The sequence below is a fragment of the Eleginops maclovinus genome, chromosome 12 (assembly GCF_036324505.1).
Source record: "Eleginops maclovinus isolate JMC-PN-2008 ecotype Puerto Natales chromosome 12, JC_Emac_rtc_rv5, whole genome shotgun sequence".
NCBI lineage: Eukaryota > Metazoa > Chordata > Actinopteri > Perciformes > Eleginopidae > Eleginops > Eleginops maclovinus.
This window is the reverse complement of record NC_086360.1, coordinates 25,503,505-25,527,608: the sequence shown is the minus strand read 5'-3', so window position 1 is coordinate 25,527,608 and position 24,104 is coordinate 25,503,505. Positions and strand designations below refer to the sequence as shown.

Below are 24,104 nucleotides of genomic sequence, written 5' to 3'. Positions count from 1 at the left end.
TGGTTCCTTCTCAATTACTTCCTTGCCTCAATAGAAATTCTGCTGTAGAAACAATGCTGCACCATCTGAGTGCAGGAAGATTCTGAATGACAACACGATCGTCCTCCATCACAGATCAAGATATATTTGAGTGTGTGTGTGTGTGTGTGTGTGTGTGTGTGTGTGTGTGTGTGTGTGTGTGTGTGTGTGTGTGTGTGTGTGTGTGTGTATAATGCAAACAGATGGAGGAGATCGTGGGCATGCTGCAAAGAGGGATCCCGGGGGACGGGAGTGAAGAGTGCACATCAGACAAGATCAGTGCAACCAAGAAAGAACAAAAGCAGGCAGCTGAGTGGCCTGTACGTGACACAGAGTAAAGCTCTTCACAGGAAGCATAGCACCTGGCATATCAAAGCTACAAAGGGAAATGGGTTTCAAAGGAGAGGGGGTTTGTATAGGGAGATGTGGACATTTCTGAGTTATATGTCATTATATTTGAGAGGACGGAAATAATGACTCTCAAGGACTAAACATTATGATACACAACACAATGTTTCCCCTGCAGCAGCCAGCTGAGTATGGTATACAATCTGCATGATAACAGGTGGAGCACACTGACTGAAAGGTATCTAAAGCCTCTTACCCACTGAAGAAAAACCTGAAACATCTGGACTTCGTCTTAAGTGGGCAATGTTGAAACCCTATTTATTCCAGGGACAAACGTGGCAGTGATGGGAATTTTCTGTTGCATGTAGTTGGTAACTCCAAATGTGCAAAACAATCTTGAGATGGTTAACGTTTGGATCAGATCAGATAGCAAATCCTGCATAAAAGTCTCCAACAAAGTCAATGTTCTTGGCTGAAAATGCAATTGGAAGGAGTCCACCTCCTACTTCGGCACACTCCCTCATATTTAGAAAACCTGTATACACACAATAGCTTTGGTGGAAACAGAGTATGATATTCACTCACAAACCTACTTCAGACTCAGCTGCAGCAAGCTTAAGTGTTCACAAGACTATTAGGAGAAACCACAGTGAGGATAATGTGTTTGGGTGTAGGTTGTGCTTGTGCAGTAGCAGAAAGGTTAGAGAAGCAGGCTGATGGAGGGTTAGGGTCTCTATGTTAAGTGGAGATGGAGGGGACCAAGCCCCCAGGAAGTGAGCTGAGCTTTGAAGCAAATTGATATAGTGGCCAAACAGTGGTACTACAACTTCTGTGTCAGTCTTTGATATACTTTGGCCCAAAAGTACTTTCTCTCAATGAAATAATGCAGCATAAGAAACATTATGCTCATATTCAGGATCATATTAGTGTTTACTGCCTCTGCTGTGACATGTTTCCATGCTTTGATTTCAAAAAGGAATTTGAAATTACAGAAAGAGGGTTTTCTCACCAGCAGTTTCTCTAAAATCTGTTTAATTTGAGTGCCAAAGTGAGCCATGCTTGTGAGCCTGAATCTGAAATAAACTGAGCAGCCTTTGTTGTTGCCTTGTGTTTTCCCCTTCAATAATGGGAAGGTATATTAAGGTATGTTACATTGCATTCCTCTCATCATTTCCCACTGACACAAAGCTCCCTGTCTGTCTCTGCTTGAAGAACAGCGCCCTCTTCCTGTTGAATGTTGAAACCAAAAAGTAATTCCTGCAACAATCCAAGCAGTGGCACTGTCTGCATGCAAAGGAAGATGTAGAGAGTGCTCAAAGCTGCCATCTGTTGTGTTGTTTGTTCATAAACATTATCATTATCATGTTACTTGATGCAGAAACATGCAAACTGCACCGGTCTATCAAACTGAATGTTATTTTATTGTGCTATATATACTGACGGGTAGCTTTTGAATTTCACCAAGGGCTCGTTGGGGTGTTACCTTAACCTTTAATGAGACATGTGTTGTTGATTATATATTCTGTTATTAATCTAAAGCATCAACTTAACTAAAGCTGTAAATCATCAGAAAAACTGGGGGTTCTGTCCGTCTGTCGTTTCCTTGCTGAGTCATCCACACCCACACACACACACACACACACACACCGATACACACACAGACATGCCTGCAGCCAAACATCCTTGAAACTGTAACTGACTGATTATCTTCTATATTAATGGTTTCAGTTGAATGAAAAAGGTTATTTTATTTGACCATTTGACCATTAATATGCTGCACAGAGATTTTAAAGCTAATGTTCAACGTCTGTCCTACGTTTTAAATGTGCAGTGTGGTTCAAATGTGCTCTACAAACTGTGGGATAACAGGGAAAAATGTCTCAGTTTCTCAAAGTCCAAGAAAATATGTCTTGAGAAGTTTTGTTCTATCAATCCAAAACCCAAATCTATTCACATTAGTTTATGAAACAGACAGAAATGAGCAAATTCCCACTTTTTAGAGGCTGAAAACTGCATCACTGCATGTCCACATTATACCCAGTGATTTTCAGAATACAATTACTGCAGGGCTGTTGTATCAGACAGTGCTTTTTTAAGCTGGGTGTTTCTAATAAACTGGCTAATGAGTCAAAAAGCAAATGGCAGGAAAGTGGTAATGTGAGTGAGGGTGTGGATTTTGTTTCCTAATGCTTTAACATCCTCTAGTGGTTCATGTGTGGAAGTCAAACTATAAACACTCCTTCAAATCTCATCTACTGTACTGACATTGTTTACATTGCTTACTAAGTACCAAAATATGTAATTGCATAATATATAATGACATTATTCAACCTAATTGTACACTTCCCAATCTTTTATAAAAGAGATGGGACCACTGTAACATATCAACACTCCATGATGTGTTCAAAGATAAGAATTCAAAACTAAATAACATGGGGGACAATTTATTTGGGTATCACACATTTTCTGTATTGTTATGTTTAAATATATATACTATGATATATTTTGGTACATTTAAGAGAAATCTGCAGAGGCAAATACACAAAGTTTGTCAAATAAAGACTCAATATTTGGATGTTCTTGCCTTTAGTTTCTCCCAATAAGTCCAAGTAAAAGGACCTTGCTGTAAAAACGAAACAAAAACGAGTTCTCCTCAAAAGAAGCGTTGCATACAGTTAAAACGGCTTTTAATTTTGTCTTCCCTTTAGTCCGATTGCAGAGGGAAGAGCCAGAAATGGTCCGAGGAGATTTAGAATGACTTGGCAGCAGCAGGCTGTGCTGCACATTTTCATCCCTGATTGTTTTGCAGACTGTCAGTGTGAACAGCATCACTAGAGGCGCCGTGTGTGGTGTTTAGAGGTGGGAGGCTGCAGTCCTGTGTGTGTGTGTGTGTGTGTGTGTGTGTGTGTGTGTGTGTGTGTGTGTGTGTGTGTGTGTGTGTGTGTGTGTGTGTGTGTGTGTGTGTGTGTGTGTGTGTGTGGGGTGTGGTCCGACCTGCATCAGGACCAAGGCCAGCGACAGCTCTGCAGCACTTAAACAGCACACAGGGCACATATTACTTCTTCTGTTTTTTTAACCAACATAGCCTGGATGATGTTTGTAGATGTTTCACTCTGATGTACATGTCATACATTTGAATCATATAATATAGTAATTTAATCCCTCTTGTGTGGTATTAAACTTGGCATTAAACCTTCTAATTCTGATAAGAACATATAGGTTTTATCATGTTAATGTAGTAAAGAAATGTGCCCTTTATACAAATGACACACATTTTAAGAGAATATAGTTGAAGTATTGTATAACAGAGTTTATATAGGGGCTGTTTTGGGGGGTTTTAAAGACTTAAAATGAGCAATACAGTGTCAATGCATGAACAAAAATATCATATCTTCATTGTTTTCATCTGTACAATTACATGTGTTTGTTCTCTAATCTGACGATGAAAAACTAGAGGTCACAATTCAAACTCCTTGCATTTTTACCAATCCATCCCTGGTGTTTCCACGTTGTGAGGATGAGGGAATGCAAGAAGCAGCAGGTAATGAGTCTCATCCCGTATTCAGATATTGCGGAGGTCGGGGAGGATGCAGACTGCAGCAGCAACACGCACACAGCTTTACGCATCGATCCCATTTGCCGTTCTGCTGGGACAGCAAAGAAAAAACTGCAATGACAGTGGACAGCATGGTCTGAAGTAACATGAGACAGTCCAATGGGATCATACTGGGCATATGATAAAATATTGTATCATGATGTTAATGACTTATTAAAAGTGGTATAAGCTCTGAAGTCAAAGCCTTTATATACAGCACTTCATTTATATTTATTGTGTGTTGATGCATGAGCTACATGACAAAAAAGAGGAGCTGCATGAGTGACTTCGTGTCTCCCAAGAGGGTGGTGGCTTTCTGCTAAAGCTTGCAGGTTTCCCCTCATCTCCTGTTGTCCCTGCGTCAAATGATGCGCCGGCTCCTTCACTATAAAAGCACCTGCCCCGCCGGACCTCACTCGCATCTCACTTTCCTCTCACACACTCCTCTACTCCACTCTCTCTCTCTCTTTCACCAGCAGTTAAGCCGGACACCATCAAGTCAACATGAGTTACTCCAACGACTTCCAAAGCAGCAGCTCCTATCGGAAGATCTTCGGAGATGCACCCCGGTCCGGACGCGTCGGTATGGGCAGCAGCAGCAGCCCGTCCCGCCTGCATTCCTCTGCCGGGTACCGCAGCAGCAGCGGCCACCGCACCTACGGCTCCCCCAACATGATCTCCTCCTCCAGCTACCGCAGGACTGGCGCCGCTCCGGGCCGAGGCTTCTCCTCCATGCAGGACTCCTCCATGGACCTGACGCAGTCCACCGCGGTCACCAACGAGCTGAAGATCGTGCGCACCAACGAGAAGGAGCAGCTGCAGGGACTCAACGACCGCTTCGTGTCCTTCATCGAGAAGGTGCACAGCCTGGAGCAGCAGAACAAGGTGCTCGAGACCGAGGTCACCATGCTGCGGCAGCGCCACAACGAGCCGTCCCGCCTGCACGAGCTCTACGAGCAGGAGATCCGCGAGCTGAGGGCGCGCGTAGAGGAGCTGACCCACGAGAAGAGCCAGATGCACGTGGAGTGCGAGCAGATGAACGACACTCTGGATCGTGTTAGGGAGAAGCTGGATGAGGAGACGAAGCTGCGTGAGGAGGCGGAGAACACCCTGAAGGGATACCGGAAGGACGTGGACGACGCCACCATCTCGCGCCTGGAGTTGGAGAAGAGAGTGGAGTCACTGCTGGACGAGATCTCGTTCCTCAGGAGAGTGCACGAGGAGGAGCTGCAGGAGCTGCAGGCTTCTCTGCAGGCCACTCAGGTACCCCCCAACACTCACACACACTTTGTTCAAGTGCAGACACACTCTGACAGGTAGTGCTTTAGGTCAGATTCGTTTTCAATGTCACGCGGCAAAAACACTGCTAACTAACAAGTGCTGCTGGCCACTTTTAAAATGTAAACTGTATGGGAAGCTATTACAAGTTTTCCATAATAACACGATATGATTCCTATAAGAAAACATTAAACCATAGACCTGCATTCTTCTTTAATATATCTGCAGGAAACTGTTCAACTTTAATAGGTTATATGTCTTCAAAGATTCCCATTATAAAGCTGCCAAACGTCACTGCATAAAAAAGATGTATAATGTAAGTCAAATAGGCAGGGCAAAAATACAACTTTTTGCTGCTTATATTGTGTCGTGTTATGTTAAGCAATTTGAGAAAGCAACTCACTTGCATTTCATACGGCAGCAATTTAAAGGTTAAATGTCTTTCCCAAGGACACTTTGACATATCGAGTGCATGGGCTGGGGATCGAACCGGTAACCTTCTGCTTGGCAGTCGCCCACCCATTCTCATAGTAGTCTGTTACTGTGTATGTGTATTAACGACTTGCTGCATATTGCGCACTCTGTAATTGATGGCACTGCAGTTCCGTTTTAACACCACGAGCTGCTCCCCCTCCTCCCGAGCGTCCCTGCAGCGTCCCACGCGCACCACCGAGCAAACTTTAGGAGGTTTTTAGCAAAAATTAAGACTTTTTTTTACACGTCTTTAATGCCGGGTTGTAATTTAAAACTGTGAGTAAAGCTGTGTTCCCTTTTAGGATATTATGTAAGTAACATGTTGCAAATGTAAATAGTGGCGATTTACTTTAGAGGAGGCGAGGAAAATGGGGTGGAGGGGGAGGGAGGGAGAAAAATGCGGGAGAAAAAGCGCATTATACAGGGGTGTGGTCGTCCCAAGGGGCAGCAGCATGCGGGACCCCCACCAGCAGTTGTTTGTGAGACACATTTTCAGCATCACAGTGAAATAATGTCACTGTTTGATAAACAAAACTTTAGGTTGGCTTGATCTGAAGTTGCACTAATTAACAAAACCATCAGTAACATCCTTTTCTGAAAGGAGCTGTTATGTAATATATCACGTTACAGGTCTAAAGACATTGAAGTGAATGAAGGCAGCAGCTTTTACTGCAACTTTAAGCATAAATCATTTCCTTTCCATGTGCAGTGGCGCTAAGTTAGTAAGTCATACAGTGGAGAGATGCCTGATGGGTAGATTTCTCCAGGGTTTCTCCTCCTGCCTGCAGGGAATTTTACTGCCATGTAAGCTCCTGACAGCACAGCTTTATCCTGCAGAGAAGCCCGAGTCAGCAGTCCATTCATCAGGCCTGCAGCATCAACACACACCTTATACATTTACGTACATGTCACCAGAAGAAGAGTGCTGAGCATTTAGCTGCAGACGGTCGTACATTACATCATTTTAACACAGTTAGATTGTTTGTTTATTTCTGAATTTGCATATTATAAGAGATTCAGATTGAGATCACTTTCATTGCCCATTAGATTTGCATAAAATAGACATTTGTTTTCTTCACTGGCATTTAAGTCAACAAATGACATTCACACAAACACACTACATCATTTATGGAAGTTATAAAAAGGCTGATTGGATCGTTCTTCCTCTGGCACATAAGTTCATCAACTTCACAGCGGTGTCTGATTGTTGAGCATTAACACATAACATCACTGTGGTGATCGGTCTACTTATATTTGACATCCTTGAGAAAATTGTAGAAACCAGTGTGTTACAGTTTCTTACAAAAAAGTCAAGTTCCCAATTTATGAAGAAAGAAATCTACTTCAAATATATAGGCACTCAGTAAACGTAGGACGATAAAGCATTGTGCCGTTTTCACTGTATCATATCTAGTACATCTTCCAGACAGTCTGCTAATAAATGGTTTTGATTAAATTCAGGGGCCCAATATAACTTTATCATCTGCCCATTAAACACAATCAGTTATCTTTTATCAACTCCCAAAAAGAAATTGAAATATGGCTGATGGTGACAGTTTTATGACTGGGCTCCTTTAGACATTCTAATGGAAAACAATCCAATCCTTTTTATGAATATAAAATCAAGACAGAACCCCCTGACTGTTCAGAATTTCAAAATAAGGGCGTGGGAAGTTGAGGGAATTATTATTTGTTTAACTTTTTATCATCACTTAAGCACACAGATCAGTTTCACACAGTGAAATTCAGACCCTTAAAGCTGATGATATGTATCAAAGCATTCCCTTAGAATGAGAGGGTTTGTTGATCAGTAAAATTGGAGGTTTATTGTGGAACTGCATTTATTTATAGTTACATCTCCTGTTGTCAAACCTCCTAATAATGAGCCTTCACATTGTTAATAAACACCTCTGTTCTTCATCCAGGTGTCGGTGGAGATGGACATGAAGCAGCCGGATCTGACGGCGGCCCTGAAGGACATCCGGGCTCAGTACGAGACTCTGTCGGCCAGGAACCAGGCCCAGTCCGAGGACTGGTACCGCTCCAAGTTTGCCAGCGTGACGGAGGCTGCTGCTCGCAACCAGGAAGCTGTGAAGCACTCCAAGGAGGAGCTGAGCGAGTACCGCAGACAGGTGCAGGCCCGCACCCTGGAGATCGAGGCCCTCAGGGGCCACAACGAGGCCCTGGAGAGGCAGATCGCGGAGATGGAAGACCGTCATAACAATGAGATGGGAGATATGCAGGTATGTGTTCAAGTGTTTAACATTTGATTACCTTTTATTTCAGGGGATGGAGATCTGGCTGGTGTGCAGACTAAAAAATCAAAAATCTGGCAAAAGATGAATCAATACCATAAACAAGGAAAATATGAACAATAATGTTTATTTGTATAGCACAAAAAAAGGTACATCAGGAGTATAAGTCAAAAAGTAGGATAAAAGGCAACTCACAAATGTGGTCCTCTATCACAGACTGACTATCACATATCAGACGTGTAAATGTGCAGCAAGTCTCAAGGACACAGTGGACTGAGTGTCTGACGGTGTGTGTGTGTGTGTGTGTGTGTGTGTGTGTGTGTGTGTGTGTGTGTGTGTGTGTGTATGTGTATGTGTTTGGTGTGTGTGTGTGTGTGTGTGTGTGTGTGTGTGTGTAGGAAACCATCCAGCAGCTGGAGTCTGCCCTGCGCAGCACCAAGGGAGAGATGTCCCGTCACCTGCGTGAGTACCAGGACCTGCTGAACGTCAAGATGGCTCTGGACATCGAGATCGCGGCCTACAGGTCAGTAATTAGACTCGCCTGAAGCTTTGTTGTGCAAAGCTTCCTCAACAACATTCACAATCTAATATCACCTGAAGTATTTTGCTTTAATTTATATTTGTTAATGTTTATTCTTTCAAAAACAGTATTTTCAATACAAGGATCTGTTGGCTCTCTGTGGCTAAAAACATAGATTTAATTCAAAACAGACTAACTCATTTAATCTGATTATTCACTGGTTGACCACATCATAAAATCACAGTAGACATTCAAAGCCTCCTTTGAAAACTTTAATAGGGGCTTTGATGTTACAGAAATGACTTTCCTCATGGGAATTAAAATGAATACTAAGACTTTTTGCAGTGTTGTCTAGACTTGTTTAAATGGCAAGTCCCTGGATCCTTGTTGCAAGTCTCTCCACAAGTCCTATTCATTCAGTAAACTATCAACAAAATAAATGTATGCTGTAATCGGATAGATGACATTACAATAATCTATCTGGGATTGTGTTCTGGGAAAATAAACCAAAACAGACATCCGGGGTGTTGCCACTGAGACCGCGGTGACATCTGATCCCTCAGGAGAGACACACTGAGATAATTATAGCAATGACACCAGAGTAGAGGTCGACATCATCTCAGGGCATACACAGCAAGATGTATTACTAGAAATATATCTTTTTGATCTCTTCTTCAAACTAAAAGGATGAGTCTTTTTTTTTGGTTCTGTCTATACAGGAAGCTGCTGGAGGGTGAAGAGTGCCGCCTCAGCACTGTGAGCGGCGCCATGGTTCAGTCCGGATACCCAGGCTTCTCCTACATGTCGGCCCGAAGCTACAACCTCGGATCCTACAGGAAGTCCGAAGCCAAGCCCGAGGAGGAGGAAGAGGAGGAGGCCGAAGACGAAGAGGAAGAGGCAGAGGCAGAAGGAGAGGGAGAGGAGGGAGAGGAGAATGAGGATGAGGGAGAGGAGGGAGATGATGGTGAGGGAGAGGACGAGGAAGAAGAAGAGGAGGAAGACAAGCAGAAGGAAAAGGAGAAGAAGAAGGAGGGCCCCGCCAACAAGAACACCAAGAGCTAAACTGCTAGATCTCCATCATTCCCAAAAACACATCACACTCTTCATCACGCTCCAGATGCATCACACCCTCCTAGATTTTCTGTCTCTGTTTGCTCTGTAATTCAGACGTGAGTAGTACAAAAGCTATTAGACGGAAAAAGGTAGAAGTATTACAAATGGCAGAAGAGGTCATCATGATTTTCAAGCTAGCATGATGCTACATGAATGGTTTTCCTCCACAGTAAATGTGCCATTTACAATGATTATTTACAGTAAGAGCAATCAAAAAACCTTCTAGTCAGCACACAGACTTTGAGATAAACGCACAGCCAGTCCAACTTTTACGGTGCTATTTAATTTTTACATATAAAAGTTGGGGAGTACTGAAGTAAAAGATTGTATCACAGCTGTACCAGCTCATTCCTCCTTCACAGGAAAAAACCCGCTTCCGCACATAAACACAGCAAGGTGAATGTTGTCACTCTTCAATTACTCTTCAATTACTCATCCCACCACGTAACACCGAAATGTACCACTCACCATCCAAGCCTTTTCTTTAATTCACAGCACGGCAATAACGGCAAATGGGAGCTCATGAAAACTGTATATATACGAATGTGTTGTAAGAGGTTGCAGGGTATTTCCTGCAGCTTCTACACCAGGGAATGTAGAATTTAAATCGACGCTGTATAAATATACATATTTTTGATTCTTTGATTGATTCATTTGTCAATTAGCCCCCTGTCAGAGTCTTAGTAGTTATGTCCAAGCCCTTTTTTATTTCTCCTCATGTGAATGTAGTGGTGCTTTTGTTTAATTTCGCTAGATAAAGGAACGAAGGTGGAGATGAGGCTGCGGGTGTCAGGCAGCTGAAGGTGACACTGACAGCCCTCAGTGAAGTGGCAGATGTCGCTTGGTAAAGAGTAGTATTTAAGGGCTATTTTAACCATAACCCCTTCCTTATCACTTTGCTGTAAATCAAGATAATTTCTCCTCCTCCTCCTCCGCTTTATTTTTTGACAAATGAATCAACCAACGGGCATGAATGCATGGCCTGACACTTTGAGCTTGAATATCTGCTGGATGGGATAGATTTTTTGCTTGTTGTGTGTTGAAATATAAAAAAGATTGCCTTAACCATGTCTGAAAGTGAAAATAAAACAGGTTTCCCCCCAGTTCATCTCACTTGTTTCTGGGGAGGCTGAGGAGTGCTGACCCTCCAGACCTCTGCTGTACAACTGTGACTGTAGACATGCTGCTATCTCATGCAGTGATATTCCTCTCAATGCCAAATAAAGACATTTATTAACCAAATATTCGCCACATCTCTGTGTCTTGAATCATCATATTAAGGATTTGTAAAGAGTATATACTTCCAGTGCTGCAGTGCACAGAAAATGTTAAGATATACAGTATGTTACAAATCCTCCCTAGTTTTTAATGTGACATATGAAGCAACATCTGAAATGATCTACAATTTACTCTCAGATTAGAAATTAAATAGGACTAAAAATGTAAAAGGTGAGAAGAAGGAACCCTTCGCCGTCCAACACATTACAGCATTTGACTTTACTACGGACTTCACCACCACCGCCTTAGTTCCTGCTTTTTCACTGATGTTATGTCATTTCAATGGTTTGGTGTCATTGTCCGATAGTTTTCTATTAAAGAAGAAGGTCTTTGTCATATTTCTCCAATTATCACTTTTTTCCCAAAAAATCTGACTTAAAAAAAAAAATGTCGATGAAAAATGAAATACCATTTTTTCAAAATTATCAGTTTTTCCTAAAAAATTCTGACGTTTTTTCAAATGTGTGACTTTTGTCTAAATTTCGACTTTAAAAACGTCCCACTATTTTCTCATTATTGTAACTCCTTCCTCATGTGGCCCTAATCATCCTCTTGAAAAAAATCTTTTTCCATGTCTATTTTCTTTTCAAACTTCTGACATTTTGTTACTAAATCAGTCAGATTATCATTTTTAAATTATCATTTTTTTCGTGAAAAAATCTGCTTTTTTTTTTCAAATTTCTGGACATTTTTCTAAATGTCGACTTTAAAAAATACTCAGATTATTTTTATTAAAATTAAATTATTAAATCTGCATTTTTTTTAAATCCTGACTTTTTTTCTAAGTTTCGACTTTTAAAAATGTCCCATTATTTTCTCATTATTCTAACCCCTTCCTCATGTGGCCCTAATCAATCAAGTTTTCTAGCTTTTTCTTAAAAGCCTGGGAAAACAAGATAAAATGGATCGTTTAAAGTGTATTCTGATTTGAACAGTATTACATCGTGTATGCTTTTGTTTTTGTATTTCTGGATATTCTTTGTTGCACTTTAACAATACAACTAATGCTATTAATACTTAGCATCGGAACGCGCACCCAAGTTTCAGTCACACATTTCTCTGAATTTTCTAGGATGCACATGTGCTTTTCCTACTGGGAAATGTCAGCTTTGGTCCAATTCAACCTGACAGCATTGTTATTGGAGGAAGTGTCAACTCATTCCTATACCCCCCCCCCCCCCCCCCCCCCCCCCCCCCCCCACCACAGGAAGTAATACAAACCGTCCCGTCACAAGTGGGAACCTTTTCATTAACAGAGCAGAGCTGCATAATGTCTGCAGGGTGTGCAGCTCCTCTCAGCCTCTGCCTGTCTCTACTTAAAGGTGAAGGATGGGGTCGGTTAAGATGGATGGCAGCTGCCGACGCTGGCCCTCCAGCACAGCTGTCACCAGCAAGAACTTCATCACAGCCGAACACACACACTGTAGTCTGGTGTGTGTGTGTGTGTGTGTGTGTGTGTGTGTGTGTGTGTGTGTGTGTGTGTGTGTGTGTGTGTGTGTGTGTGTGTGTGTGTGTGTGTGTGGGGTTGGAGAATCAGCACAGTGGCAAAAACATTATCAGCACTAACAGACGATCAATAATACTGTCAGAAAAGCAGGAGAAAAGTAGCAAAGACGAATATTTTGGACTCAAGAACTACAGGAAAATAAATATATGAATGCATTTAGTAAAACATGGCGTGACAGAACATACATTTAAATATGGTATGCTTTAAAATACCTTTACAAATGGCAGAGGCAGTAAAGTCTGCAGACGCCTTCAGGACTTTACATCACGTTTGTGGAGAAATCATGATGCCACGTGTGCAACAGTAAACATGCCAATGATGATGATTTACAGTAAGAGCATCAAAACCTTGCAATGGGATGAGTTAAGAAATGTGGCAGCTTGATAAGTAAAGGAAATGGTCCTTTGCACATTGCTTGGGACAACCAATAAGATGTAATAAATGCTACTTGAGATGGATCACCGTAATACTTCATAAGAATAGAGATGCCATTTAACTGCACATTTGCATCTTTTAAAATATAAATCTGTCCCCAATATGAAGCTGCAGCCAGCAGAACAAATGGCCGGGTTCTGGCCAAGCGTTATAAAACCCAGTTGTGGTTTTATCATTAAGGGAATGTTATTGGGGGATTGCCAGACAATTCACGTTGAAGTCTGGCTAGCATAAAGTGGCATCTAGTGGGAGACTGCAGATTGCGACCAACTGAATATTCCTCCGCTCAGATCTCACAAAAATAGAACAAGTTTCAGACATTGGTTTGTAACTTTTCGTCCCTGCACATTGAAAAGTGTTTGTAGCTTGTTGCTACTGTATGTTTCTCGTAGCTTGAACTGTCCTAGAAGAGTCCACTGTGTTACAATCTGTAAAACTACAAGCTTTTGGTTTTATATTTACTTTTTTAACAGGTTAAATCTGTTAATCATCTGGTGATTAATGGGCTTCATCACCTACTTTGTTATCTTTAAACAGATCCAGTTACCTTATCCCTGTTTACAAGATAAGCTGAGTTAAGCTGAATGACATCTAGCATATTTAGCCTAGCATCATATTTCCACCAATTCTTTTAGACAATGCATCATTCAAATGAACAATCGTGCTGTACACAGTTTTGTTGTCAGTGTAATTTTCGAGTAAGGACTTCAAAGATAGTTTTCTTTATACAACATCTCAGGAACTAATTCTTTTGGAGCATTAAAAACAGGGCCTCCTTTATTTTTTCAAGTCATCACAACCTACCGGACATCAGCACATGTTCAATTCAGTGCTAATAGTATACATTTTTAAATCCATTGTCTTAACTATGAGGTTAATGTACTCTAAATGCCACAGTTACATTCCAAAATAATCCTTCATCTCACTCCTAATTCATCCATAATTGTAAATCAATGAAGTTTCTTGTATTTTCTTAGTGTTTAAAGACCTCATGACACCTAGAGACTACCTTTTTTTATTTAGTCTAAAATAACTTTTATTTTCGATTTGAAATACATAATTGTGATAAATATGCCCGGTTCTCTGTTATTTTCGAAATTTGTACGCAAGCCACTGAAATCCACAGGCCAGTGTCTTGACAACGTTCCAACATAAAGATGACGTATGCTCCGGAACGCTTTTAGACCTGATTGCACCTGCTGCCACCCTTGACCTTGATCATTTCTAGTCACAGTAAGTCGTACTCGCAGTTTTAGCATCTTTAAAGTTTTGTTCTTAATATTTTTGTTGAGAACATGCCTGAGCGGTGTGTTGCAGCGTATTGTTCAAACACCAGGGAGAACGGTTTTACCCTTCATCGGTTTCCGAAAGACCCTGCTTTGTGTGAACTCTGGACGCAACAAGTTTGTAGGACAAGAGCTGGTCCGAAAGGAACAGTATGGAAGCCAAGCTCGTCGTCTGTACTTTGCTCAGCGCATTTTGAAGAGGAGTGCTACGACTCGATCCCCGCTCTGAAGGAGCAGCTTGGTATTGATGTTCGTCTGAAGAAGGTTTTGCTGCCCAATTCGGTTCCGCGTATATTTCATCGAGGGACAAGCTCGAGGTTAGCCCCGGGGGCGAACGGCGACGTCAAGAGCCGGAGGTCTCATGCTCTGGAGAAAAGGCAGAGATTGGAGGTACGTACCTTCTTATTTTGGACTATATTTTAATAATGGAAGGGAAATGAAATGCAAAGGAATGAGTGTTTGGCACTGTGTAAACAGCTTGCGGTGGTTCTTCATAGTTGAAGTTGGCGCTAGCTCTGAACACTTCAGCTCAGCTGGCTACTAGTGCTAAGTGCTTTAGCTATTCAGCTAAGTTCACCTCAGAGTGTTAGCAAAAAGTCAAGTCTCAAGTGTTTGTTTTAGGTTTGCGGTAGCGTTTTTTTTCCCCCTCCAACTCACGCTAAATCTTGTGATTTATTTATTTATGTTTCAGGTACTACAGGAATGCCAGTCTGAGTATGTTGCTGAAGAGGAAAGCGATGACTTTCCTGACGGGGACCCATCTACTGATGTAAGTTTTCGGAAAGCGTTCAGGTCAACTAAGTTACTGACTAAAGATTTTATTTGACTAACTACACACAGCATTACAGTATATCAAGTGCCAGTGCCCCCTCTCTCAGACCTTCACCCTCACCATCTCCAGAGGTGTTAAAAGTAAAAGTACTTTTGTGGTGTAATTACAACAGTAGCACATATAACATAACCGTTACACCATTTACTCCATTGTACCTAACTAGATAGATGGACTGTCATTACTGAAAAACACTAAAAACCTAACAAGGACCCACCACAAACTCAATTCAACCAGTGCAGAATCAGCTGATTGTAAGACAAATACACTGGTCTACTTTTTACTAGGTTACCTGTGTTGGAAGGAAACTCTATTTTTTAGTTTTTTTTTTAACTTTTACACACACACACATATGTATACACACATTTATTTATTTACTTACTTATTTATTCAGGTGAATTCAACAGAAGATCAGCACAGTGACTTTTCCGTTCAAGTGTGTCTGAGGCCACCAACAAGGACGGTGGCTATGCAGTTCAAAGGAAGGGGACGGACTAAAGGTATTTTATCATTTATGTACGTATTTTAGCCAAACAGATGTCCGGGGAAACGGGTCTTTTCAGCATTGCATCTTGTGTAGATAGATACATCACTAATGACAATCCTTTTCTATGTCAAACATCTATTTTCACATCTACACAAGAATGTTGGAAAAACTATCTGTCTTAGGAAAAGACTATTTTACAATCTACAAATTTACTAGTGCGAGCAAGCTTCACAAAAAGTTGTGTGTATTGAATGAAGATTTCCTTCAAGCTGACACTGATTTCTATATACTAAACATTGTTTTTTCCCCAGGTGTGCAGGCTACTACATCAATGGTCACTGTTGGGACTCAGACTGAGGATGACTGCTTTTGCTTTCACAACACCGACAACTCAACCTCTTGTGGCTCTGACTCAGATGACAACATGTCGACAGATGATCCCGACTACAAGCTGCCGTCCTCTGATGATTCAGCTGAAGAGAGTCCTGAACACAATACTCCACCAGTGCCGCCACCTGAGGCGCCAGCAGGTAGCGTTTTTCTTGTGTTCTGGGAATGCCTGGTGACGCTGTTGTCAACATGGTGCAGCTGTGGACTTTGTGGGAGCAGGTCACTGTCCTGGCAGTGTAAAGAAGTAGGAACACAGTTGCAGGTCACCATCCAGTGCGGGGGATGTGGGAACCAAGGACTATGGAACAGTCAACCTTTCTTCGGCAGAACAGCAGCTGGGAATGTGTTGTTGTCCGCTGCCATTCTCTTCAGTGGGGCCACTGTCACCAAGGTGCTGCGTGTCCTATCCAGATTGGGCGTTGCTGTGATGTCGGAAAGATCGTTCTTCAGACATCAGGACCAGGTGCTTTTCAAAGCTGTGAAGCGAGTTTGGGGCGAGCAGCAGTTTGCCATGCTCTGTCTGCTACAGGCAGAAGGGGAACCCATCGTGTGTGGTGGTGACGGGCGTGCCGACACCCCAGGGCATTGCGCTAAGTACGGCACCTACTCAACAATGGAGCTCCGGAAAACAGCTGTTATTGACGTACAACTTGTACAGGTACATTTCAGATGTATTATGCCTCTATGTGAGTCCTGCCCAGTATAGAAAACACACTCTTCTGTCGTAGTAAGGACAATTTTATACTAGTCAATGTTATGCTCATCAAAATCTCCTGCTTTTTATGTTTTAGAGCAATGAGGTTGGAGGGTCCTACCACATGGAGAAAGTGGGACTGCAGCGATCCCTTGAGAAAGTCCAGGGCTTTGTGGATGTCGGAACTCTCGTGACAGACAGACACATAGGCATCAACATGATGATTAGAGAGGACCATCCAGACATCACGCACCAGTTTGACATATGGCATGTAGCCAAGAGTAAGTGCAACATGTTTAAACCTGTTTAATGTAATTTTTAAGAGAGACTTGAAGCACTACCTTGACATTCCTTTTTGAAAGATATGATTTTTTGGGTTTGGACAAATTTTATGTGTGAAATCCTTGTGTGTGTGGAGGACAGGGCCTATTTCAGGCTATTACAGGCTGTTCATGTATCTAAAAAGGGTTTTAGTTATGCCCTTGGAGTCAAGACCTTCAAGCAGTACATTAGATTTCTATTTATTTATTCATCTACACATGTTTACTCAGGTGTCAAGAAGAAGCTGCAGAGCCTTGGACAAACTAGAGGTTGCCAGGACCTCAAACCCTGGGTGGGAAGTATTATAAACCATCTGTACTGGTCCGTGGTCTCGACGCCTCCTGGCAGTGGACAACTTGTGGTGGACAAATGGACATCAGTCATCGATCACATCCACAACAGGCACACCGGGTTCGAGGGACTGTTCTCTTCTTGTGCGCACGGAGTCCTGGAAGGCAGGGAACAGCGTAAACCGTGGCTGAGTTGTCGTTAGTATACTCCTAATGTTTATTTTACAGAGATTGTGATCACAGTATCATGTTGCATCATGTTGCATAATTTACATGTATTTTGTACAATGTTCTTCAGATACGAAGGTGTCTATTGAAGTGGAGAAGATCATCCGGAACAAGAGGCTGTGTGCAGATATACAACGCCTGTCCCCGTCACACCAGACATCCTACCTCGAAGCATTCCATAGCGTGATTACCCACTTTGCGCCAAAGATGTGCCACTTTTCATACAAAGGGATGGAGAGCAGGTAATCAAAGAAATATTCCGTGAAACATTCTTTTAGGACATTATTACATTCTATTACATTACACTTGCCAGACGCTTTTATCCAGAGCGACTTACAATCGAGGACAAAATCACAGCTTGCAACATTTGCAGTGCACAGGAAATGTACATGTCCTGAAGTGGTTTTGTAGGCAAGGGTCAGGGCCTTGTGCCTGGTTTGGGCAGCCACTGTTAGGCAGTGCAACCTGATAAATAGAGGGGTAACATGGGCTCTTTTGGGTTGACTTGTTTATGTTTCGCTGTTAAGAATGGTCATCTTGTTCCTGATTATTCTGTTTGTGTTCTGTTCTTAGAGGGATCCTGGCTGCTTTGCATTTCAACGAGAATGCCAACAGGGAGCAGCGGAGCAGACACGATGGCGAGATGATGTTCAACCTGCGGTATCCAAAGTATAAGAAGGGCGGCTACATTGTGAGGAAAGTCTTACAGGAGCCATCTTTTGGTAAGCATAATAGAAAGTTGATTGCAGATATGATTTGTATTTTGAGATGTACATAGTCGTGTGTCATATCTATGGTTGGATTAATTTGAACCTTGTCCCATATTCCTCTGCAACAGGCTATGCTGAAGAGCTGATGCGGATGGTGGAGGCCATGTGTCGAGGTGAGGACTACAACGGTGATGACTTTGACATCCCAGACCCGTCCCCTGTTACAGAGCCACTCAATGCATCATTCGAAAAGCCGGATAAGAGGGCAGCAGTCAATGCACATATGACCCGCTTTAGCATTACAAATAACACCTAAATGTACACATGAGAACCGGACTGAATGGAATAAACACAAACTTAATTTCATCTTTGCCGTGAGTGCTTTGATTTACTGTGTTGGGAACCTCCTGCTCCATCCTCAACTTGGTGTTCTGAAAAGTGTCATTACAGGGTGTGTAGTATGTCTGTGTTGCTACAGTTTTCCCCCTTATCCATGTGGGCTTGTATTGCATTGTCCCTGAAGTACAGCACATCTTAGACACCGTATGATCAAAAATATCAGCTACCCTTCCATGGTGAAGGTGTAAATTGATTTGCTAGGCCTATTTGTTGTAAGCTGTTGTAAGTTGTAAAAATGAAGACACATTCATGTGAAGCCAGAGGTATCATGTATTGACATTCATTTTCATGTATTTACAAACTCATGTATTTAAACTAAAAAAACAAAATTAACAAGTTAACAGCATACATGTATCATCACGGGCTGTTGGTGTCCTGGAACCCCCTGTAATCAATGGAGGGAAAAGTTCTCCGGATACACCACACCACACAGGAAGGTATGGGGACCCTGACATGTCTTCCCAGGTACTCGTAGCACCATCGCACAAACTGTCTGTATCCAGTGTACCTCTTCCACCTAAAAGTTGAAAGAAAATCAGAAGAAAAACACAGGTGTTTTAGATGTAGGCCTAGGCCTACTGTAACCTACATGACAGTTCGTTTTACGCATACATTTACGTCATTGGTGATATCAAATCATACAATTCCTACTAGTCCATACAAATGATTTTACAATAGGATTGTATACTCACTCGTTTCCCTCTACATCCCCGTATTCTTGCCGATAGTGGAAATGTGCGGTGCGCAGAACATGCAGATTCAGACAAACTGGCTCAAAGCCAGAATGTTCTGTGATGCAGCGGGTGTCTGCTCCCTCCTCCTCTCTCCTCTCGCACACTCTTGACTGTTCGCGGCAGCACACCGACTCCACTACCAGTGGCATTGGCTCACATCTCCCACAAGAACACCTAAAATATAACAGATAAAGGCAAGGGGCTTGAAACAATCTTACAATTGTCACAGAACTTTACAAAGTGTCAATGTCATGGGTTGATTCGCGTGAAAAGCCGACGTAGAACTAGCCTAATCGCGGAAGGATGGCCACTGGTCAGGAGCTAGGTTATAGCATAGGCTACTACTGGGTTATAGCATAGGCTACTGTATGAGTATGACGCAGGGCAAACTAATATAGTAGACCTAATTGGTATTTTCATCGCTCTCAAAAAAAATAACATAACTAAATAAAGATTAAGACTATGACAAGCACCGGGAAACAACAATGGCCCTTTGCGATCTGTAGGCTAGTAATGGTGACTATTTGGCTAATTCTGGGAGGTGAGGAGGCAGACTGCACACACACATGCTCGCTGGTGCAAACGCTGGTTGTGGTGGATATTACAAAGTACAATATCTTACGGAGTGTTCATTGTCAGAAAAGTGAACAAGAAGGAAGTTACCATTCCACGTGCTGTAGTCTGCCAAAATCCATAGGCATCCGACCGTCTGCCACAGCAGCACCACCAACAGCGCCTTCTGCCTCGCCATCCGAACTTTCCGTAGAACCCTGTGGCTCCAACTCATCCAAGTATGGCTCGTATCTATAGGGCATAACGCCCCTCACATTGTCCTCCAGCATTGGGTCGGACTCTGCCACTTCGAAAAATGTGTCAGGATCCGAGGATGAATCGGAGTTGTCAGAATCCATGTTGTTGACAGGTGTCAGGATAGTCGTGAGTGACAGGTGGGATAGTGTCTTGACCAAGGAGCCGTTCCGGAGTGTACGTCATAGGTCATGTGACTGACTAATAGGAAGGTCGGTAGCAGATCGCAAAAATCGCACTTTTAAAAGGCCGTACAAACTCAATTTCTCTATCATAATGATTAAAACCAACTTCAAGTGACTATTTTGTATGTGTACTTTCAATGTGTGTATGTATATTACTTTATTTTCCACGTGTCATGAGGTCTTTAAGCCCCTGGTGCTGCCCGAGCCCTCCTCTCTCTGCATGCAGTGTGATGGATGCTTTATCTTTCCGGCCGTGACACAAGGAGAGTTATGACTCGGCATGTTCCTCTGAGATAGCGCGTCAGACAGGGAGCGTGTCAGAGGGCAGATTTATTGAAAATTCAAGACTCTGATCAATCCCACGGCTCTGCAGGGCCGCGGAGTCGTCCTTGATTTGGCCGTACCGCTGCTGTCAGCAGATCCTGTTGTTGTTGAGGTGCATACATAATTCAACTGCCCTCCTCCTCCTCTTCCTCTTCTGCCCTCTGAGACCCTTCCAGATGAAGCCATAAATACTCAACCTCAGCATTTAACCACCACTACCCTTCCCTGTGGCTGGGATCCACAAGCATGTAATTACATTTCCTCTTTTTTAAGTGAGTTAAACACTGAAACACTTCACTGTGACCTTGCCTTCTGCAAGTCCTGACATCCTTAGTGGACACTTGCAGGCAGTTTTTCTGTGGTTTTGAGTAACTTTTTTGAGTAGGATCACAGTTTTAATTGAGCAAAACATGGAAATGTACTTTGTATGAGCTAGGAAAGTTATACAGCTGCACTCTGATGACCCTATAGCTCGGTATACATTCACATTGAGCTGCTTTTAACAGGACATAATACGCTCATTTTCAGGTTCATGGTATTTTGTGTCTCTACTGGGACATGTCTCCATGCTTTAATGTTCAAAAAGCTCTTTAAGTTTCTCATACTGCCTGTGCTTCAGCACCTCTTTTCACCCTCTGTCTGAAACCAGAGCCCGGTCTGCTCTGATTGGTTAGCTGGCCGGCTCTGTTGTGATTGGTCAACAGCTTAGATATGTTCCGCCCCTTAGTCACACGTACAATGCGTTGGCGCACTAGCCAGTAGAAGAGAGAGTGTTTTATAGTGATTTCACTATGTTTTCGAAGTAAAGGAAGGGCGTCCAATGGAGGCGTTTCAGGCAGGGGGGGAGAAACTCCCTGTGGAGGGGCCTTTGGGATTTTAGTCTTTAACATGCACACAAACTTATGGAACACACTGCAGGAAAGGGAAATCCCCAAAATAGCATAATATGGACACTTTAATGTCGATAATGTATTTTTGATGTAACTTTATCAGTTAAGAGGGACGAATGTACCCTCACAAATCTAATATCTGTATGTAGCACACAAACATTTTCCATATTTGAAGCTTGCAGGATTCTATCTGTTGGGAGTTTCCATCCTCCTGGTTGATTGCACTTATTGTAAGTTGTTGTTTGAATGTTTTGAATGTCATCTAAATGAAATCAAAAGTAATTTTCAGTTCACTTTTTTCATACATTGTCTCCCTCTTCTGTCATTCCTCTCTCTGTCTCCCCCCCACACCTCTCTCCGTCTCCCCTCCTTACCTCTCTCTCTTTCTCTCAGTAACTCCACATCTATATATAGACTTCTGCATTGCAGATGTCCCAGAGCCCTGCGGTTCTGGAGGATCTGCTGAGGACTCCCGGCCAAAAACTGCGCGTCACACACAGAGCCCCGGAGAGCCGAAACATGTGCCCCCTCTAAAAGGACAGTCACAGTGTTACAGGACTCTACGGTACGGTAGCAGTATACATGTGCAGTGTGCAGGAAGTCTGAGGCATCACACTGCAGCAAGGATGAAGTGCCCCCCACCCCTCCCGTCAGAACAGAGTCAAAAGCACTGCAGTCATAATCTTCGGGTGGGTGGACTCTTGTTGTCATGATAATGTCCCCCTATTCTTTTTTTGGCTGAGTCATGGCTTCATTTAAAAAGAAACAATCTTTTAGATTTCAATGTTGGATAGTGAATGAATACACCTTGAATAAAAGCATTAGTCACACTGGATTCCAATGTTTTCAATGATGCAAGTGGTACAAAATGTATAAGAGTAAATCATTCATTGGTGTATGAGCACAATGAGAAACAAAAGCAAGGAATAATGATAGAATAGAAGTTAAAATGTGAAGATTTTAAACATATATCAAGGTTCAGTGCCTGCAACGTTCTTACAGAAAGGACAGCCAAACTGAAAAAAATCTTAATTGCTTTCTGGTTATTAATGACAAAAACTGCAATTCTGTTTCATGAAGAAGTGCAGGAATGTGGAAGGTGAAAGGAAAACATGATGAATTCCATAATGTCATACAGGTGAGATGCCTAAATGTGACTGTTAACTTCCAAATTCAAAGTGCTTTACAAAGGGAAACAGAAGAGATGACTATAAAAAATGTCATATGATTTTTCGAGGTTCATTAAGTCTCTCCTTCAGGATGCTGTATAAAAACCTACTGAGTCATGATTCAGAGTGCACCAGCTGTGATAACTACAGGTAAGATTAGCAATGCATTAAAAACAAAAAGACAAGGCATTGTAAGTTCATAAAACATTAGTGCCTTTATCTAAAGTCGTAGCTTACACATATATGATAGACATCGTTATAAAACTACACATACTAAAAGCAGTGCTTTAAAGAAGACGTATAGATGTGGAGAAAAAAGACCGATAAACGACCGTTACATTTAACCCAGTAAGATTGGTCTTAGAAAGAGATTCTGAAAAGCCAAAGATGAAAGAACTCTAGGCCAGTAGTATTGTGACTCTTGATGTTATTATATTTGTATATCTTGTGGTTTTCTTTTTATTATTAGTTTATCCTTATTAATGACACGACTCATCACAGGTCACCTAGACAGAGAACACCTACAGTGTGATGTCTGAACATATTGACCTGTTGTATTTGGGCTGCAGTGATCAACCCCCTTCAGTGCTGCTGCAACAGCGGTAGGGCATTAAGTATTTATAACTGCTGGCTGCTGTCAGGCCAGAGAGCTGACACACACACACACACACACACACACACACACACACACACACACACACACACACACACACACACACACACACACACACACACACACACACACAGTTATCGTGAGCTTTTGCTGCCACTTGGTGTTAAACGTGTAAATTACAGATAGCTTTACAAGCAGGAGTGCCTCAGTTATCCAACACTTCTACCATCTGGTCTTTAGAGAATCTATCTTTATTTTAACAACATTACCAACATAAAATGAAAAAACAACTGAAGGCATAAAAGAAACAAAACAACATCAACAACAGTAAACAAATATATGTTACAAATGTGAATAAAAAGTATAGATTGTGAGGTTGAGAAAGCAGTGGTCACTGTTATAGCCTAAGAAGGGACAGAGCAGACTCTTTCTGCTGAGGAGACGGAGGTCTTTTGGGGTGCAGGGGGCACTCCTTCAGACTTTCTTTGACTCTGTGGGGGCATCATCTTCTATGGTGTGGTCTGCTGGGGCTGCAGCATCTCGGCTGCTGACAGGAAGCGACTGAACAGACCGATAAGGAAGGCCAGCTCTGTGCTGGGGAGTCCTCTGGACACTGTGGAGGTGGTGGGAGACAGGAGAATGGTTGCCAAGCTGTCCTCCCTGCCGGACATTGTGTCCCACCCCCTCCAGGACACCCTGTCCGCACTGTGCAGCTCCTTCAGCGACAGGCTGCTGCACCCGCGGTGTCTCACAGAGAGATACCGCAGGTCCTTCCTTCCCGCAGCGGTCAGACTCTATAACCATCATGGCCCCCGGTAGACCCCCTCACATATAGCATGACTGACTATAACACCCCCTGTTGTGTTAATAAATGTTGCAATACATATCTGGCTGCTATACTTTTATGCAATACATATCTGGATGGAC

At 42.5% G+C, this 24,104-nt stretch overlaps 3 protein-coding genes across 3 annotated transcripts; 2 read left to right on the top strand and 1 right to left on the bottom strand.

Annotated features, from left to right (window-relative positions):
* The first annotated feature begins 4,385 nt into the window (after positions 1-4,385).
* Positions 4,386-10,830, top strand: neff1 (neuronal intermediate filament family member 1). The gene is made up of 4 exons (XM_063896678.1): positions 4,386-5,224; positions 7,639-7,956; positions 8,367-8,491; positions 9,208-10,830. The coding sequence occupies exons 1-4, from the start codon at positions 4,466-4,468 to the stop codon at positions 9,548-9,550; spliced, it is 1,545 nt and encodes a 514-aa protein (XP_063752748.1). The 5' UTR covers positions 4,386-4,465; the 3' UTR covers positions 9,551-10,830.
* Positions 10,831-13,806: 2,976 nt separating this feature from the next.
* LOC134873213 (uncharacterized) lies at positions 13,807-18,422 on the top strand. The gene is made up of 9 exons (XM_063896677.1): positions 13,807-14,497; positions 14,799-14,876; positions 15,331-15,436; positions 15,735-16,471; positions 16,605-16,788; positions 17,059-17,316; positions 17,417-17,588; positions 17,920-18,068; positions 18,185-18,422. Exons 1-9 carry the CDS (start codon positions 14,117-14,119, stop codon positions 18,370-18,372), a joined length of 2,253 nt encoding a protein of 750 aa, XP_063752747.1. The 5' UTR covers positions 13,807-14,116; the 3' UTR covers positions 18,373-18,422.
* A 285-nt stretch (positions 18,423-18,707) lies between these two features.
* LOC134873212 (uncharacterized) lies at positions 18,708-20,362 on the bottom strand. Its single transcript, XM_063896676.1, has 3 exons — positions 19,853-20,362; positions 19,148-19,363; positions 18,708-18,972 (listed from the first exon to the last, which is right to left on the bottom strand). Exons 1-3 carry the CDS (start codon positions 20,098-20,100, stop codon positions 18,813-18,815), a joined length of 624 nt encoding a protein of 207 aa, XP_063752746.1. The 5' UTR covers positions 20,101-20,362; the 3' UTR covers positions 18,708-18,812.
* Between the last annotated feature and the right edge of the window lie 3,742 nt (positions 20,363-24,104).

Coding starts and splice junctions, on each gene's coding strand:
- neff1 (XM_063896678.1), top strand. CDS start 4,466: ATGAGTTACTCCAACGACTTCCAAAGCAGCAGCTCCTATCGGAAGATC. Junction 5,225..7,638: donor CTTCTCTGCAGGCCACTCAG/GTACCCCCCAAC, acceptor TTCTTCATCCAG/GTGTCGGTGGAGATGGACAT. Junction 8,492..9,207: donor ATCGAGATCGCGGCCTACAG/GTCAGTAATTAG, acceptor CTGTCTATACAG/GAAGCTGCTGGAGGGTGAAG.
- LOC134873213 (XM_063896677.1), top strand. CDS start 14,117: ATGCCTGAGCGGTGTGTTGCAGCGTATTGTTCAAACACCAGGGAGAAC. Junction 16,472..16,604: donor TTGACGTACAACTTGTACAG/GTACATTTCAGA, acceptor TTTATGTTTTAG/AGCAATGAGGTTGGAGGGTC. Junction 16,789..17,058: donor CATATGGCATGTAGCCAAGA/GTAAGTGCAACA, acceptor ATGTTTACTCAG/GTGTCAAGAAGAAGCTGCAG.
- LOC134873212 (XM_063896676.1), bottom strand. CDS start 20,100: ATGGATTCTGACAACTCCGATTCATCCTCGGATCCTGACACATTTTTC. Junction 19,364..19,852: donor AGACTACAGCACGTGGAATG/GTAACTTCCTTC, acceptor GTTATATTTTAG/GTGTTCTTGTGGGAGATGTG. Junction 18,973..19,147: donor GGGGATGTAGAGGGAAACGA/GTGAGTATACAA, acceptor TTCAACTTTTAG/GTGGAAGAGGTACACTGGAT.